We start from the raw sequence: 19,190 nt of genomic DNA on the forward strand, positions 1-19,190 counted from the left end.
TAATATTAGAACATCTTTCATGCAATAAAACTGGTTCAAAAAATATAGGCATACATGGATTAACATTTTGTTTGGTTGAGTGTCTATCAATTGACAGACGTTTTAAATATTTTGAAATTGCAGTAATAATGCTATTGTATTTCATTACACATACTTCTTGAAGATTGTATAAACACTGAAATTTTTCTATGGTATGGAAGTTACAATCAGTATCAAAAAAATCTTGAACAGCTTTAATCCCCTTTTCATACCATTTCTCATAAAACACAGGTTTTTCCGCAATTCTAATATTAGAATTGTACCACACTGGAATATTATGAAAATTATTTTTAATATTTGGAAGATTTTGACTAGTCTTCAAATAAAAAAACCAAGCATTAAAAACATCCTTCCAAAAAACATTGCTTTTAACACATAATTGTTCCACAATAAAACTATCTCCAAAGTCATATAATTTCTTTAAAATATCATTTCCATACATGGCAAAAAAAATATTCATCCATGGTTTCTGACAGTTGGACCTAGTAAGCCTTTTAATCCAAGAGCATTTCAATGATGTAATAAAATTGCTTATATCAACCATCTTGATACCACCCGATAGATAGTCTTGTGTTATCACAGACCTCTTAACTTTATCTACACTAGATTTCCATAGGAATTCAAAAATAATTTTGTATAAATAAGAGATTGTTTCTTTCTTTGGAGTAGGAAGTGATATAAACAAATGATTCAATTTTGGAATAAGCAAGGTTTTAATGACAGTAGCCCGCCCAATGGGAGTAAGAATCCTTCTTTTCCACTGTTCAGTAAGAGCAACGATTTTTGGTATTTGAATTCCGAAATTTATATCTTCAATTTCTGTAAGGTCAACTGAAAAATTAATACCCAATAAATTAAAAGTTGTTGATCCCCAATCTAATTTCCATCTTGTATGGTGAAAAACTTGATCTGAAAATTTCTTTGAACCAATCCAAACAATTTTTGTTTTAGAAGAATTAATCCTTAGACCAGAAAAACTGGAAAAAAATTCTATCGTATCTAGAGCTGCAAAAAGCGATTCAGGTGATCCGTCAAGGGCTAGTGAAGAATCATCTGCATATTGCGATATTTTGTGTTCTGTGTTTTCTATACATATGCCTTTTATACTTTTGTTTTGTTTAATTAATATTGCAAGAATTTCTGCACATAGGATGAATAAATAAGGTGCAATGGGATCACCCTGCCTACATCCCCTTTGTATATCAAACTGTTCAGATAAGAAGCCACTCTGTAAAACTGAGGCTCTGAAATTTGTGTTTAAGATTTTTATCCATTGAATAAAGTTTTCCCCAAAACCAAAATACTTTAAAACTTTATATATGAATGACCATGACATTGAGTCGAAGGCCTTTTCGAAATCAATGAGAACTAGAAGGCCTGGGATATTATTTCTTTCAGTGTATGACATAATATCATATATAAATCGAGTATTCTCCCCTATATATCTACCTTTTAAAAAACCAGACTGTGTATCGGATATTATATAATCCAAAACTTGTTTAATTCTAAAGCTGAGACAACCAGATATAATTTTGTATAATACATTTAAAAGTGTAATTGGTCGCCAGTTTTTTAAAAACTGTCTTGGTTTGTCCCCTTTAGGTAAGCATGAAATGATTCCTAGTCTTTGCGAAATAGGAAGTTCCCTCTTATGATATATACAATTAATAGCTCTAACAACATAATATTTAATGTCATTCCAAAAAAATTTAAAGAATTCAGTTGTATAACCATCGTTACCAGGGGATTTGTTGTTTTTCATATTTTTTAATACTTTAAGAACCTCTGCTTCTTCAATATCATCCTCCAGTTTTTTGGTTGCATGTGTATCTAACTTGGGAGAATTGTAATCTGAGATGATGCTTTCCAGGTCGACATTAATTAAGTTAAAATCATTATTAGTATATAAGGCTTCATAATATTTCTTGACGCCTTCTAATATATCTGACTGATTGTAAATTGTACCAGTATCCAACTGAATTTTTTTGATAGTTTTATTTAAATAATTTCGGGATTCTAAATTACAAAAGTATTTTGAAGGTTTTTCCCCTTCCTCTATCCAACGTGCACGAGACCTTATCATGTGACCTTGTAGCTTTTCTTTTCTAATGTTTTCAAGAGCTGCTCTCTTCTCATCTAGAATATCAAAATCAATAGGAGAGTCAGACTCTAAAATTTCAATTTCGTCTAAAAGTTTCTTTTCTTTGATGTCTTTTTCTCTTTTCTTAAATGCTGAGTATGATATAGTAATTCCCCTAATTTCCATCATTAAAACCTCCAGAAATAAACTTTCATCAATATCGTTTTTGCACTGAAAATTTATATTATCTATGTTATCCAAATATTGGCTAGTAACAGATTGAATAGTTTCTTTGACCTTCATAACATATTTTTTGTCTGTTAATAAATTGTTATTAAATTTCCAAAGGCCACGCCCTCTTGTAAAGGGATTAAATTTTAATTCAAGAATAACAACAGAATGATCAGATCTATATCCTGGCTTTATGGTACAGTTTTCAACCAAATTTGACAAACTATCAGATACAAGAAAGTAGTCAAGGCGACTTTGTTTTAAGGGATTTTTTTTCCGCCATGTATAAGCTTTTTTATCTGGATTTAGCACTCTGTAGTAATCTAAAAGTTGTAAATCATCCATGATTTCTAGAACTTTAGCACGTGCTTTGGGATTATTGATTCCACAATAGTTATAAGTATCCAGTGAAGGGTTTAATGTGAGGTTAAAGTCACCACATAGAATAAAATATTCATTGTCATATTCCAAGAAAATATTTCGTACATTTTCGTAAAATTGAGGGTTATCAGTATTAGGCCCGTATATATTAATAAGAGTTACTTTGTTTTCTTCAATTGTCATATCAAGTGCAAGTAAATTACCTTCACAATCCCTTTTTACACCTTGAATTTTAAACTCAAAATTATTATTGAACAAGATGCACACACCCCTTGAGTTTGACATATAAGAATTAAAAATACATTTGTATCCCCACTGTGATTCAATATATGGTTCACATTCAGAAATAAAATGAGTATCTTGTAGACATATAATAGAAAAACGCTTTTGTTTCAAGTAATTAATAACATCTTTACGTTTAGATGGAGTTGCCAGCCCCTGACAGTTCACTGTGGCTATTAAAATATTTTCAGACAACGACATCGCAGAAAAATAAGTAAAACAACTAAACAACTAAACATCTAGACATTTTCAGCAAGTAACTTACCCGTCCATCGTTTACCCATTCACACACACTAACACTCACATAATAACACGAACACATGTAAACAATTTGTATCGGTTCGATGATCCCGATCCCGGTCCTGTCGCTCATCAGATAATGGTATTTCAAACCCGATCCAAATTTGTTGCTCCCGCATGTAAATTTAAAGTTTGTTTAGCTTTCTACAGGGTAACAGGCTGTGTCCATAATATCGAACTTGTGTCGAACACCTTTCTGGTCCAACCCGAAAATTTTTCCGTTGTAGTACCAGGCACTCTGGATTTTCTCGTCGTTGTTGAGATCTCTTAGTAATTGAGAGTTCATCTGTGTTATATGATCGAACATCTTGAATCGTTTTTTGACTTCTTCCTTAGACCTGTTTCGAATAACTGTAATTTTAGATTCTGAGTTTTTGAATTTTGCAATTACTGGTCTGATTTTTCCTTTCGCCCCTGGAATTCTGTGAATGGCTAAAATATCAGCGGGGTCGATGGTCACTTTCGCTGCTTCCTTCATTATGACACACAGTTCTTCTCGAAGGTTTTCTTGTGGTTTCTCCTTCCATCCCAGAAATTTTATATTGTTTTTCTGAGAGTACTGCTGGTTGTGATTAGCGAGGGTCTGTCTGCTCAGTATCTTGAGAACCCTTTTCTTGACAGACATCAAACGTGGTACACTGGTACGTCTTCAGGAGAAGACGACCCCTATTGATTTTCAGATCACATGGTCAAAGGTCAAGGGTCAAACTGGACATTGGAATATACTGTCTGCTCCATATCTTGAGAACCCTTTGCTTGACAGACATGAAACTTGGTACACTGGTACATCTTCAAAAGAAGATGACACCTATTGATTTTGAGGTCGCATGGTCAAAGGTCAAGGGTTAAACTGTACATAGGAATATACTGTCCGCTCAATATCTTGAGAACCCTTTGCTTGACAGACATCAAACTTGGTACACTGGTACATCTTCAGGAGAAGATGACTACTAATTATTTTAAGGTCACATGGTCAAAAGTCAAGGGTCAAATTGGACATAGGAATATACTGTCCATTCAATATCTTGAGAACCCTTTGCTTGACAGACATCAAACTTGGTACACTGGTACATCTTCAGGAGTTGATGACCCCTATTGAGTTTTAGGTCACATGGTCAATCCACTCTTGACATAGGAAGATATTGTCTGCTCAATATTTTGAATTGATGATACTACTCTCAATTAAATGATGTGTGTGTGTATAACCCTTTTCAATTTTGCACCATGGGGGGCATATGTGTTTTACAAACATCTCTTGTTTATATTTACATTCTATTTTTATTACTGTCGGAATTCTCAGCCATTAAAATAGACATACTATATTTATAAGATTCAAATACACATGATCTGTATTGTATTCATAAGGAAATGGCAATTATTACAATTGGTAAAGATACTGAAGGCAAAAACATTGGAAATGTAGATATATGTAATTACATGTACCTCCACCAAGAGAGCAGCATGTATGTTTTTGGTCTTGTTTGTGTTTACGTGTACATTGTATTGATGTGTGGATTCATAATATGTAAACAAGACTACATAAAAACTGCAGCTCCATTCAAATTTTTACAAATGGTGGGTTTGATGACTTGAAAGAGCTGATTCATTTTATTTGCATCAGAACAGATGATATTTGTGTTCTGTTTGTTTGTTTTACATTCTATTTTTGAGTCTTTGTTTTGCTTTGGGTTAGAATGACATTCTGTCAATGGATAAAATATGAGTCACATGATTGCTGTCTGAATTTCTAACAAACTTAATAAATAATATTCTATTGAATTCATAGATGCAACAAATTTTGACCTACTGTAGATTCCTAAATATACGCGAGGAATTTATTATTGCATAATTTCACGAGAAACATCATTCGCAAAATAGACTTAATATAGCTAAAATTCATGTAAAAACTCTTGATCAACTGGGGCCTCCATGGCCGAGTGCTTAGAGCATTGTGCTCAAAATCACACAGCCTCTCATCTCTGGTCGGCGGCGGGTTCGAATCCCACTCGCACCGATAAGTGAGAAAGTTTCTCAGTTTACTTTTGGAAGGTCAGTGGTCTCTTCCCAGGTACACTGTATCTGGGTTCTCTCTTCCACCAATAAAAAACTGGGCGCCACCAGATAACTGAAAAATTGTTGAGTGGCAGAAAAACATCAATCAATCAAAATCTTGATCAACAAACCACTCACGAATTCCTGTTCTCGAGATTTGACGATTTGATGCCTACCAAGTCATTTCACAATTTTAAATATACAAAATGCTGAAGTCTGAGCAGTGAGGGTTCTTTATTATGCCAACACCTACTATGAAATAGAATGTTGATTTTAAAGCTCATGTCAAAAAACCCATGACTTTCAATTTTAATGCTGAATGCTTGGTGGAGAAACAGTCATAATGAATTGTCTGGATTTGATATGGCTGCCATTTGTTTGATTCTTGGACCTCATAGTTGCAAAGCGAGCACCATAAAAAGTGATCATTATGATGATATTTGGGGAGTTTTGGCTGAGGATTACAGTCTCTGCATTTTGGTTCTTGAATTTATTTTAAAACACATGCTTTTTCACGATGAATTATGTTAAATATAAAAATTCTCTCGATTTATAAATATTTCCTTGTTTGATAAACTTTTGTTGGAGAAATCGTCTTATTGATATTAGATCTTGTAGAATATTGGACAACTTATGTAAATTGATCATGTGAAAGGAAGAATGACATTAATCCTATTTCTGGATGTTATTTACAGAGTGCACTTCATGGAAGGGAGATAACTAGTGTTAAATACTTAGACGTCGATAATGGTGAGTGTACCGCAGGAATATGCATTTACATTTCATCATCACATCATACACATGTATATACATGTATATTACAAAAATGTTCTTTGAATATCTTACATATTGAAGACAATTAAAGTACTTTTTTGTTTGTTTGTATTATATTTGAAAACTTATCCATTTTCATTTACAGATGGGTGCATGGTTGTGACAGGAAGTGAAGATACAAGCGTAAATATATCGACGATTAAATGTATCCTTTAGTATAGACTTATCATCAATTAAATCTTATATCATGTACAAATATCAACAATGAAATTCATCATCAATTAAATCTTATATCATGTACAAATATCAACAATGAAACTTATCATCAATTAAATCTTATATCATGTACAAATATCAACAATGAAATTTATCATCAATTAAATCTTATATCATGTACAAATATCAACAATGAAACTTATCATCAATTAAATCTTATATCATGTACAAATATCAACAGTGAAATTTATCATCAATTATATCTTATATCATGTACAAATATCAACAATGAAATTTATCATCAATTAAATCTTATATCATGTACAAATACATGTATCAACAATGAAATTTATCATCAATTAAATCTTATATCATGTACAAATATCAACAATGAAATTTATCATCAATTAAATTTTATATCATGTACAAATACATTATCAACAATGAAATTTATCATCAATTAAATCTTATATCATGTACAAATATCAACAATGAAATTTATCATCAATTAAATCTTATATCATGTACAAATATCAACAGTGAAATTTATCATCAATTATATCTTATATCATGTACAAATATCAACAATGAAATTTATCCTCTCATGTATGAATATCAACATTCATGTAAAAATCCTATTTCTAGTGTTTTTGCTTTGGATAGTTCATGAAGTGTGTCAGCGTGAAGCGACATAGTTCATACCCTCATGAATTTTCAAAAATAAAATTTATTTCTTTTAAGTGTACAAGTATCAGCAATTAAATGCATTCTTTCATATACAAATATCATCATTGCCTTTGAAACATATCCATTCGTTTACAAGTATCAACAATTTCATGTGTGTCCTTTGATGTACAAATACTGGCAATTAATTAGATTTATCCTTTTGTGTACAAATGTATCAAAAACTATTAAGTAAGGATATAAATATATGATTGTAACATAATGTGCACCCATCATCTAAAAAAAAGTAGTGGTTGGATCTACAAGGAGTGATTATATTACTTTTTTGACTGATTCTAAATCTATGGTTGATGCACTTCTGTTTTTATTGTATAGTTCTTAACATATTGCAAGATAATGAATTCGGGGTGAAAGAGATGTCCTGCATGGAGCACCTGAATGGACACATCTCTAGTGTACGAGCGCTAAGTTTGAGCCCCTCCTCTAAACAGTCACATGACCAGAAATCCACACTGATGTTTTCGGCAGGTGGAAGAGCTCAGTTATTGGTATGGAGATTGACAGTTAGAAAACACACCTCTTTAGTGTGTGAAAATCTGTGCAGCTACATGATTGGTCAGGCAAAACGAAGGGGGAGGACAAGAATGTGGAAACTCCAACAGATTAAGTTAAACCCAGAGACTAGGTTTATGGACTTAAGCAGTGTTCAACTTTCCAGTCTGTGGTCAGATTTCCCAAAGCATTTACATCTCCTGACTGCTGCATGTTCTGATGCTCATGTTAGGTAAAATCATAATAATGACAAAAAATATAGATATTAGATTGATCAGTCAAAACTTTCCAGCATCACAACATTCAGTGTCTAGTTTTATACCTTGCTTCCATGTTTTATTTTTTTATTTTTTTTTATTTTACAGGTTTTACATTTTAGATGAAGAAAAAAGAGAGCTTTTTAATTTCATGGAATCTGTCTTTCACAAACACTGTGTATTAAAAGTCAGTATTGTGAAAAGGAAGTGTGACACAGATTCCAGTGTTTATATATTGTCTGCTGCAACGGATGGCAGTATAGCATTCTGGGAAACAAACAAAGAAAAGATCTCTCAAGCAATTAAACAACACTCTGAACTAAATACTGAAAGAACAAATGTGGACAAAACTTCTCTGTCCATGAAGTATCATACATCACAAGAAAATAGTGATCTCGAAAAACATTGTGATAATTCAGAGGATGTAATATCTGCCTCAAGTAGCACCGAGAGTGAAGAAAGAACTCGCAATGAGTTAGAGTGTTCTCACCTCGGTGATAAAACTGGAGTCTCTAATGAAATCGACCACGGCAGTGATGTTTCTACTGGGGATTTAGAAGAGACGAAGCCGATTTTTAGCCTGAAGCATCACCAGTCAGGAGTGAATGGCTTGGATTGGCTTCACCTTAAAGGTATACACACACAACTCTCATAACCAATGTTATACCTTCTATAATTATTACATGTATATGCAAGACAAGAATTAAGAAGTTGTTGAAAATTCTTCCTGGTCCTGTTGTATTGGACGATGTGTCTAAACCAGTCATGTGGTTTGTTCTGGCTTGATACAATGTGTTCAAACCAATCATTTGTTGTCTTTTGTTTGAGCTACAATTTGATCAAACCCAATTGTTTGTTATTATATTTCAATGTGTAATTTGTTAATATTTGTAATTTTTACAGATGACGACTTTCTGATAGCCAGTGGGGGTGATGACAATGCTCTTGTAATCTCACTGGTTCAGATTAACGATGATGAAGTTAAGGTGAAGGCGAGTGGTTCCTGTGTGAGTGCTCATGCTACAGAGATTACAGGTACAACTTAATTATAACTGTCACGCAAGCTTGTAGTCTATGATAGCAGTTTTTATTAGAAAATTGAGAGAGAAAAATGGTAAGAATTAAAGAAAGAGGTATTTAAACAACATTACATGTATCTTTCAACTCTTGAACAAATAGGAGATTTTCAAGTTCTTCTGTTCCGTGCATATTTTGTGCATTAGAATCTACCTAGTAAGTCACGTGATTTGGTGATTTTTTTAAGGCATGCTTTCTTCCGGTTTAGCTAACAATCAGATGATTTCGTTCATTTACTTTACTTAATGGTTTTGATACTGAATTTAAGAACCAGTGTTATTGGTGTGTGACAGAGGGGTGTATTATGGATTTACGGAAGAGGGGGGGAAACATGCACGTAGCTTCGTACATAGTCTTGTAGGTTACTTTTATGGGAAAAGGGGGGGAAAAAAACACTCATCTATTACAAAAATTTCTTCAATTCAATACTTGCATTGAATCAACGTCCATTTTAATAGGCTATACAAAATGTAGTTTGTGATTTTATGAATACAGACAGTACAGTACAGTCAACTCTCGATAAACTGCCACCTTTTGTTCTTTTGAATTTATGGCGTTATAACGAATTTGACGATGAATTGAATGTCCGCCATCTTGGAGAGAAAGTTTTATTTTTCTTGTATACATGTATTTAAGAGTTATCTTCCCTTTACTTACAATACTTAATGTAATTACGATAATTTAAGAATATATCATAACAATTATTTTCAAATTATCTAGCGTAAATTAATTCTATCTAAAATAAGGCTTCATTATAAAACAACATTACAAATGTATACACAACACATACACTGTATACACAGTATGTTCCAAGTTATTTAAAAACCTTGTCCAGTATTGGTAGTTAGCGCACTGCATGGCCATTTCCTGGTAGGTGAGCCATCATTATTTGGACCAGGGTTGACAAGAATTTCACCCTTTGCAACCAAAATATCACCCACTGTCCCCATTTTTATGGATGGACTCTTCCCATTAAACAGTAAAATGATTTGCGATTTCCTGCTGTCTACATTTCGGATGGTTTCTGTGGTATGTAATAATCTTCAATCTTTGAATTTCAACAGAAACCTTGTATAGCGAAACCATCGCTAAACTGAGATATTTTTCTATGACGTAAAAACAACAAGACTACAGTTAGTATTGAATAAGTCTTGTTTATTACAGCAAATACTGGGATCCTGTCTGCCCAGTTGTACGCCAGAGATCAATAGTGACCAATTATCTGCTTCACTGACCATTTGCACCTATGTCAGTTTATCGAGACAATTAACACTTTTAAATAGACATTTGTACTAAAAACACTTTGGCGAATGGCGTTAGCAGATTTAGCGTTTTAACGAGAATTTTAAATAAGAAAAATGTTTCAAAAAATGTGACATTATAACAAAAATGGCGTAGAATTGAGTGGTGATAATTGGAGAGTTAAATGTATATATAGACATTACTCAGTTATTGTAGCAAAACAAAGGGGAAACTATCTTTGGATCATTCAGGGATGGAAGTGTTGATTTTAATAAAAAAGTCAGAAACGTTGTGTATAACCTTAAGATGTTCAATGTATAAGGAAAGGAGATTTTTAAATAAATGTTTATTGTTAATTAAGTCATGATGAATTTGAAATACATCAAATTAACATGACTGCTAAACGATTAGAAGCCGATCTTTTTTGCACTTGAGACTTTTTTAAAGAATTATCCACCCTGGGTGAAAATAGGAAAAATCTAATTTTTTTAAAAATATGTGCAGTAAATGATTAATCTTATTTCATATTTTCATAAAGACAGGCTTTCAAGCGGGCCCTTATTTTCCTTATTTTTCTACAAAAGCCCTTATTTTCCTTATTTTAGCTTTAGAATCCTAAAAAAGCCCTAATTTTTTGTTGAAATTCCTACATTTTCAAATTTTTAAAGTTTAAATTAATTTGACATAAAGTAAGTATTGGAATTCATTCAATTTAGTCTTAGTATACTTTTAGAAAATGAATATGTTGATTAAATGTACATCTCAGAAGACATCTTGATGGTTATCAGCTATATTCAGCATTGATTGTGAGCCATGGGAGTCCACCTGAATTATATCGTGGTTTGTGCTGAATGCCGAATATGGCTGTTGATGACCACTGGTATGATCTTCTGAGTGGGTAATTAGTTATTGTATTATTGCTCTTGCAAATTGTGAGTAAAACATATTTTCTTTCCTATTGATTTGTAAATTTAACCCTTGTTTTTGTCTAAAAATCCCTTAAAAATCCTTAAAAAAGGCCCTTTTTTATTGATAATTTTGCCCTAAAAATGGCCCTTATTTTATGCAAAATGTCACTTGAAAGCCTGTAAAGAGAAAGTCTGTGTAACTTTTTACCAAAAGATTTATATGAAATTATAATTTCTTTTAAAGATATTGTAATAAAACATGCTCTTTTCATGGGCTTCAAATTGAATTTAAAATTCTAGGTGAAATAAATCAAGTAGTAATCAAAGTTATGTAGATTCCCTAAATCTACTTATTAGATATGAAATATTATCTTTATACATTGAATACCATAAAATTATTGAACATTAAACATTTTAGGTGTGAGGTTTGTTTCGCACAGTAAACTATTATCAGTGTCCATTGATCAAAGAATGATCCTGTGGAATATTGAGATTACAGATGGCAATATACAGGTATGTTGACTAGATGTACAGGTATGTTGACTAAATGTACAGGTATGTTGACTATAGATACAGGTATGTTGACTAGATGTATAGGTATGTTGACTAGATGTATAGGTATGTTGACTAGATGTACAGGATGTTGACTAGATGTACAGGATGTTGACTAGATGTACAGGTATGTTGACTAGATGTACAGGTATGTTGACTAGATGTATAGTTATGTTGACTAGATGTACAGGTATGTTGACTAGATGTATAGTTATGTTGACTAGATGTACAGGTATGTTGACTAAATGTACAGGTATGTTGACTAGATGTATAGTTATGTTGACTAGATGTATAGTTATGTTGACTAGATGTACAGGTATGTTGACTACATTATATTGAACTATGTAGTAACCTTACTGTGTTGAGAATGGTAATCTGTAATGAACTTCATTATTAGAGTTAAATGACGGGTGACTACTTTTTCATTACTGAAGAATCATTAGATTTCAAACCACAACAAAATACACAATTTAGACAATTATTCAATGTACAGAAAACATATCAATGAAATGTCATCCCAACAAAACAATAAAATCTCCACAATACACGAAAGATTGCCCCCCACTAGGCTAATTTAAATGATATGCCTCAGATATTTTTTCAATTTCCACACTTGAATTTTGCCTACAGCTGGAACAGCTGACTTGTAAACTAGTGTGTGTGGCTGACATATCAAACATGGATATCTGGAAACTGAGCAAGTAAGTAAAAACTTTACCTCGCTGTGTTTGGATTTATAATGAGATTGTGTCCTGCTGGAGTTATCGAGTTTACATGTGGATAAAAATGTTCAGGTTCTTCTCGATACACTTGAGAATGGTATACAACCCCTAATATACATGTAGTTTTCTTTGAATTATAGCTGGTAATGCCCCATGATACGGCAACCAATAAACATGTATGAAAACTCGATGACTAGCTAAAATTCACAGAAAACTCAATAACTAGCTACAATTCATAGAAAACTCAATAACTAGCTACAATTCATAGAAAACTCAATAACTAGCTACAATTCATAGAAAACTCAGTAACTAGCTACAATTCATAGAAAACTCAATAACTAGCTACAATTCACAGAAAACTCAGTAACTAGCTACAATTCACAGAAAACTCAATAACTAGCTACAATTCATAGAAAACTCAATAACCAGCTACAATTCACAGAAAACTCAATAACTAGCTACAATTCATAGAAAACTCAATAACTAGCTACAATTCATAGAAAACTCAATAACTAGCTACAATTCATAGAAAACTCAATAACTGATTGCAGTTGAGGAAAATATAACAAAGGTCAGATCAGTAAATTACATTGGCTAACGTAGGGAAGCAAGATTTTTTTCCTCGCGAAATGGTGGGCAAGGGTCATAACTTTCAGCAAAGTGTTGATACCTGTAATGGATCAATCACATATCATGGTATTTATGTTTATTAAACATTTTTGGATTAAATAAGATCTTTAATATAGTCATAAGAATTCGAAGCCCAAGTTGAGCATAATTAATTGTAGTGTAGTAGACTGAACATTTTTCCGAGTTGTTTTTACCCAAGCCATTCTTATTTTATTGCTAGAATCTTCTATTGTAATTTAAATCCTTTTGTTCTGAACCGTATAAATTCGGTCGTTCACTAAAACTCATGGCCTTTCTTTGTTGGTCTGCAGACTGAGCTTCCATCCTTGGCCATTTCAAGGTATTGCTTTTTCTAAATTCATTTCTGTTCAATACACGAAGAATTATGTTCAGTTATGGGAGTTTGCAAAATGTATCTTTTACAGACTTCTAAATGGTGAATTATAAACTGTGTTTCTTGTTATTTTGGAATTACATGGAAAACTGAGAACCAATACGAAACTGGGTTGAAATTCAGTGGGACTCTGTCCTTTATATATACACTACAGCAGACAAAGAGAGATAACTCTTATAGTGATGATGCAATGGATGATGAAGTCATGCCACAGACATATCTATAATGGAAAAAAAACAAGGATTAACTCATTTATGTATATATTGTATGCATGTTCCATGTACTCTATAACTTGTAATTGTACTTTCACTACATGTATTTTTCTAGTCAGTCTCAAAGGGGGATCACACTTTACCTGACACCTATGTACATGTTTCAGCAGGTATTGTTTATTCAGGTGATCCCCCTTAATGGTTTGTTATACATTTTACTTAACAATTTACCTTATGTCATACAATAAATGACATATTCGACAAAACTGCATTACAGTGTTTGGTTATTTGTTACTGCTTGGATGGTTTCTTCTCATAGGAGGCATAAAATTGTCTTCCTGTAAACATAATATTGAATATTATGTGTACAGGAAGACAATTTTTTTAAATATAGATATTTAAAACGTCAAGTGCCTGTGAGTCATGCCCATCTTTGAAAACTCTTGTATTTGTCTATTATTGTTTTAATGTTCCAAGTTACATATATGTGTTCTTTAAGGTGAAGTTTGTGACTTTGGGGAGGAAAATTACAACATAAAATGGAATTTTTCAAAGCTAGAAGAATATCTCTTCCAACTGATTAGAACAAATTAACAGTCAAAATGTGCCCCATACTTATTTAAAGTTAATGACATGTACATCTACATGTATATTTAACCTATTTTCTCATACATGTATACTGTTTTATCTAAAGCATTGTTTGGTCAGTTTATTTATGTCTAAGATGAATAAGATTTAAAGAATACATAAAGATACTCATTTTTCAGAATTCTTTAGATTTTCATATCAATTCAAAGGTACATTTTATTTAGGAAAAAATTGCAAAATGAATAATGAATCTGATAGCATTTTCATGTACATATAAATGCAAGATTTTTATGGTTAGCATGGCAACAATTTTTATTTACCATCCTTATTTAAAAGATCTACAACAAAATGATGTTTTTTAATAGATCGAGCTATGATATTACATATACTAAAGCAGTCAAACTCATATGTCCAAACTCATTTCTGAGCAAATTGATAGTTTCTATGAATAGCACAAAATTAAGGGTACCCTTTGTGACCTACTTTTTAAGCTAGTGGCAACATCTTTTGGCGGTTTCGAACAAAAAGCAACAATACTTGTAGGGGACCTTTAGTACTTAATCCCAATCAAGTTTCATCAAAATCCATCAAGTGGTTCTGAAGAAAAAAGAAAAGAAAAAGGACCCCACTCCTGTTTTACAGTCTTAGAAAATTCATGATGAATCCAAAATAATCAAATTTTGTAAAAATTCTTTTACCAAAACAACTCTCTGCCTACAGATGATTAAAATGAGTCCATTTAGTGCATCGTAATCCACTAAACAAGAAAGAAAGAATGAATAAAATCCCACTATTTTGCATTGAGTTAATGATCTCCCTATACTCACAACCCTAATTATAACTTTATTCATTGTTGATTGTTCAATCATACACTCTTCCTTTGCAGTGACAGGTTGAGTGTTGTGATTTCTGGAGAAGGGTTGGCAACATTTGAAGTGCAATGTAAGTTTTCTAGAGATAATTAATGTTTATATGATAAAGAATGTGATTTTTTTTCATCATTTGAAATTTTAAGACTCTTTCAAATGAAAAGTAATGAAAGGACTACATATACCTATTTTTTTCCAGACCAAGAACCACAAGACCAGTTTGTAATTGGAGAATAAATTTTCATGCTATATTCTTTGAAATTTATTCTGTGTTTTTTCACTACCTCTGCCTTTTGAACACCAAAACCTGCAAACTCATTTGGCAAATTTAAGAACCTCGGGGAAGAAGATGCACAGGATTTTCAACCAGTAACACAACAAAATGGAAGCTGAATTCTGAATCTATGCAAAAACTGTAGTGTGAAGTGACTAGGGGAACAAGACGCAACATTTTGAAATCTGTCACCGGGCATTTCTTAGATGTAGAAATTTGTTAGAGATATTGACTGGGAGGAAACATAAAACTGACTGAGTGTAATTGTGAACAGATCCCAAAAATAGGGGAGGGGGCTCTTATGTGTCCTGATAATTGGCAAAATATGTCTATTTGTGAATTTTTTAATGGTTTAAATGAGAGGCCCAAGGGTCACAATGCTCGTGTGAGCCACCATGCTCGACTCTTAACTCCAGGTGTTAATAGCTTGAAAGTTTAAACTTTTAAAGCTCTAGGGGTCATAGTGTAAGTAGACTTTGATATACAGTATAGCGGTTTTTCTCCGCGGACCCAAAATTTGGTGATTTGCTGGCTCAAAGGTATGCAAATAATTTTAGCGGAATAAATTTTGGCCAATAGGGAAGAGTTATCTCGCTTGCAAATACTGATGTCACAATTTTGTGCATTTTGGCGAGTGAAATGTTGGTAAAAAGCTATCTAACCGCAAAAATAAGCCAGCAATACGGTACTGCATGAGAATGTATGATTGATTGTTTACGATTTTACGCCATTTTGGCATTATTTCAGCCATTTTACGGTGGTTAACTAACAGAAATATGTTTGGTTGTGAGTGTTGGAGTTTCCCCGACGTCCCCAGTGAACTTAGTACTCTGTTTCAAAAATCAGGAAACAATCTTTTTGCATGCCAAGGGGGTTGTGATCCTTGAAACAGTACACCCTTTAACGTCCCAACCAACGGACATAAAAGTAAAAAATACAAACACAGGTAAAAGTGCAGATCAGTTCATGTATATAAGCATTGCAATATAACAGATTAAGATTTTTGTGTAAAAAAAAAATGCGGTCTTGTAAAAATGGTATAATGATATGATTGTCAATATTTGGAAAAAGTTGATGCACATCATTTTTTAAAAAGTCTATTTTGTATGGTTGAAAAATCACTACTTTCTAAAAGAAGATGATGTATAGTTTAAAATGACAGCCACAAGATATACATTCAGGCTGTAAAGCAAGCAAGAATGTGTCAATTTTTAATGACCAATACATGTTCTTGAAATAATCACTTTGTCCTGGCGTTTCAGTACCACAATACTCGGTTTGTTTACTTTGTTTTCAATAGAATAAAAACTCTCAACCGGAGAGATTAGAAAATCTTCTGTGCACAGTCTTAGTCCTTGATGATGGAGGGCTTTAATATAAGAATTCTTGCCACTCCATAAACTATACAGCTGTAGTCTAGTTTAGACCGGATTAGAAAACGATACAGATGTAGAAGAGTATTATTATCTGCTCCCCATTTTGTGTTTGCAACAACTTTTATTAAAATAAAAGAAAGTTTAATATATAAAAAAAAATGACACCTACGAACTTAACCTCAATTACAACTTTAACGGGAGTACCATCTACTTGCAATTGCGGATTATCCTGGTGTTTCCATTTACAACAGAAATACATGCAAGCAGTTTTAGTTTTGAAAAATTTAAAACCATTTACATCAGCCCAATTTTTAATTTTGTTTATAGACATAGCTGTAGTTTTTGCTCATTGGAATTCATATTTTTTTTTAATTTGTAACGGAGAACAAAGTCATTGAAATATAGACTTCCATGAAAGTCGTTTTTAAGTACTTCAGTCAGACTGTTTATTTTTAAACTAAATGATGTAAGCGATAAATACTTCCTTGTGAAATGCCCATTTGTGTTAGAAATTGACTGAAAATGTAGAATATTGAAATGTCTATTATCTAATAAAAGAATCGATGAAGTTTGGTGAATGAACTTTAAGATCTATATTATGAAGATCTTTTCAGATACCGTATTTCCATGTGGTATGTATGCTTTTTCTCGGTAAAAATATAGAGACTGCATTCTCAAATGTAGGTTTCAAGTCTTACTAACTTGTCGATTGTGCTTCGATTGTTCCTAAAACCACTTTGTATACATTGTATCTGTTAAAATGTTACCATACCGAACGTTCCATGGTTTTACATACACAACTTGTTAAAGTGGCTCACCACATCCAGAAATAGTTTCTCAAATCGGTACGAATTGTTTTAATTATAAAAGATATGATGATATACAATAAGTATATATATATATGCCAAAAAGGCAAAAAATATGCAAATTTGGATAAAAACATGATTTTCAAAAAAATTATTTCAACACATATGAACTAAAGACTGGTGGATTTGAACTCGAGCTGCGGTTCACCAGTCCAATGCTTTAACCACTGAGCTACGATGATAAACAAACAAATCGATCGATACAAATAATTTCACAAAACATTTAAATCGTCATCTTGTGACGTGGTGTCATAAAGAGTATAAATATATTTAGATGGGCTAAAAATAAATTGACCTCCGTCTCGGAAAAATCATGCGAAGTGTATCTCCTCTCAACACAAGCGGCGCCTGGACACGTCACTTATCTGAGTCGTCTTGGCCCTGCTGTTGTTGAGTTAGGCTTTCTAAGATTTAAAAAAAAAATGTATGAAATATTTTGACCCCATGTTGTGGCCACAATGTAGCCTCAAAGGGTCATGACTCGTGACATACATGTCACTGAACATGAATTTACACAACATGGGAACGTCTTAATACCAATATGACTAACATATGACTTTGTTGTTCTGATGAACGCCAAGGTCACATGGCCGTAGATCATTGTATGAAATGAAAAGTCTAAAAGTGCCATAAGAAATCTATATACAAAATATGAAAGCTCTTACTACCTTAAATACCTCTGGAGTTATGAAATATGTCAGTTTTCTGTAAAAGTAGACGAAGGTTAAGGTATAAAAACTATGGTATCACAAGGTCTTGCCATAAAGAATCTATATACAAAATATGAAAGCCCTTCCTCAAATAGTGCAGGAGAAAGTTAATAGGTTATGTTTTCTTAAAAGTGCATGTACAGGTCAATCTCCAAGGTCACAGATCGTACAACATGTAGTACAAAATGAAGGATCTTGCCATAAAAACAAATCTACACACAAAATATGAAAAATCTATCTTAAATAGTTCAATAGAAATATTCCAAAAGTAAGTAAAACTTTGATTCCCAATTGTGGCCCCACGCTCTCCTCGGAGACCATTATTTGAACAAACTTGAATCTACTCAGTCTGTGTCTCGAACCTTTCATGTTGATTTCGACTGTTCTTACCTAGTGATTCTTGAGAAGATTTTCCTTAAATATCAGCATGTAAAATCTGGATCCACTATTGTGGCTCCACCCAACGCTTGAGGGCCATGATTTGAACAAAAATCAATCTACTCTATACATGTATTGGGAATCTTTATTGTAAAAACTTCTTTGGCCCAGTGGTTCTTGAGAAGATTTTTAAATGACCCCACTATATATTGCCTTTTCTTGATTATCTCCCCTTTGAAAGGGCACGACCCTTCTTTTGAACGAACTTGAATCCCCTTCATCCGAGGATGATTTGTGCCAAGTCTGATTGAAATTGGTCCAATGGTTTCGGAGATGGAAATGTGAAAAGTTTACAGACAGACAAGCAAAACGTTATATTATCACAAAATCTCACATCTGGATCTGCAAATGGCAAAACACAGAAATTGCACCAGTCTACAATTTGTATGTAAGATGCGATAGAAAAAAATGTTTTGGACAGACGGATAAAGGTAAATAATTAAACAAAATAGCAAGTTTTTATTGCCATCACAGAGGATATACA

The 19,190-nt window shown here is 32.7% G+C and overlaps 1 protein-coding gene across 3 annotated transcripts in view; it reads left to right on the forward strand.

Moving 5' to 3' along the window:
- Positions 1 to 15,293, forward strand: part of LOC125660262 (WD repeat-containing protein 6-like) — a 39,950-nt gene extending 24,657 nt beyond the window's left edge. Inside the window, exons 16-25 of one of the 3 annotated variants that reach the window (XM_056148829.1) lie at positions 6,061 to 6,115; positions 6,285 to 6,344; positions 7,433 to 7,823; positions 7,957 to 8,480; positions 8,752 to 8,883; positions 11,494 to 11,588; positions 12,258 to 12,328; positions 13,291 to 13,319; positions 15,060 to 15,115; positions 15,242 to 15,293. In XM_056148829.1, coding sequence (XP_056004804.1) covers positions 6,061 to 6,115; positions 6,285 to 6,344; positions 7,433 to 7,823; positions 7,957 to 8,480; positions 8,752 to 8,883; positions 11,494 to 11,588; positions 12,258 to 12,328; positions 13,291 to 13,319; positions 15,060 to 15,070 — 1,368 coding nt within the window. In that variant the 3' untranslated portion in view covers positions 15,071 to 15,115; positions 15,242 to 15,293. Of the gene's footprint in view, positions 1 to 6,060; positions 6,116 to 6,284; positions 6,345 to 7,432; positions 7,824 to 7,956; positions 8,481 to 8,751; positions 8,884 to 10,933; positions 11,066 to 11,493; positions 11,589 to 12,257; positions 12,329 to 13,290; positions 13,320 to 15,059; positions 15,116 to 15,241 lie in introns of those variants that run through there. The other 2 variants (XM_056148828.1, XR_008798488.1) reach the window with 2 other exon arrangements.
- Positions 15,294 to 19,190: the final 3,897 nt, after the last annotated feature.

Source organism: Ostrea edulis, chromosome 9, assembly GCF_947568905.1.
Source record: "Ostrea edulis chromosome 9, xbOstEdul1.1, whole genome shotgun sequence".
Taxonomy (NCBI): domain Eukaryota; kingdom Metazoa; phylum Mollusca; class Bivalvia; order Ostreida; family Ostreidae; genus Ostrea; species Ostrea edulis.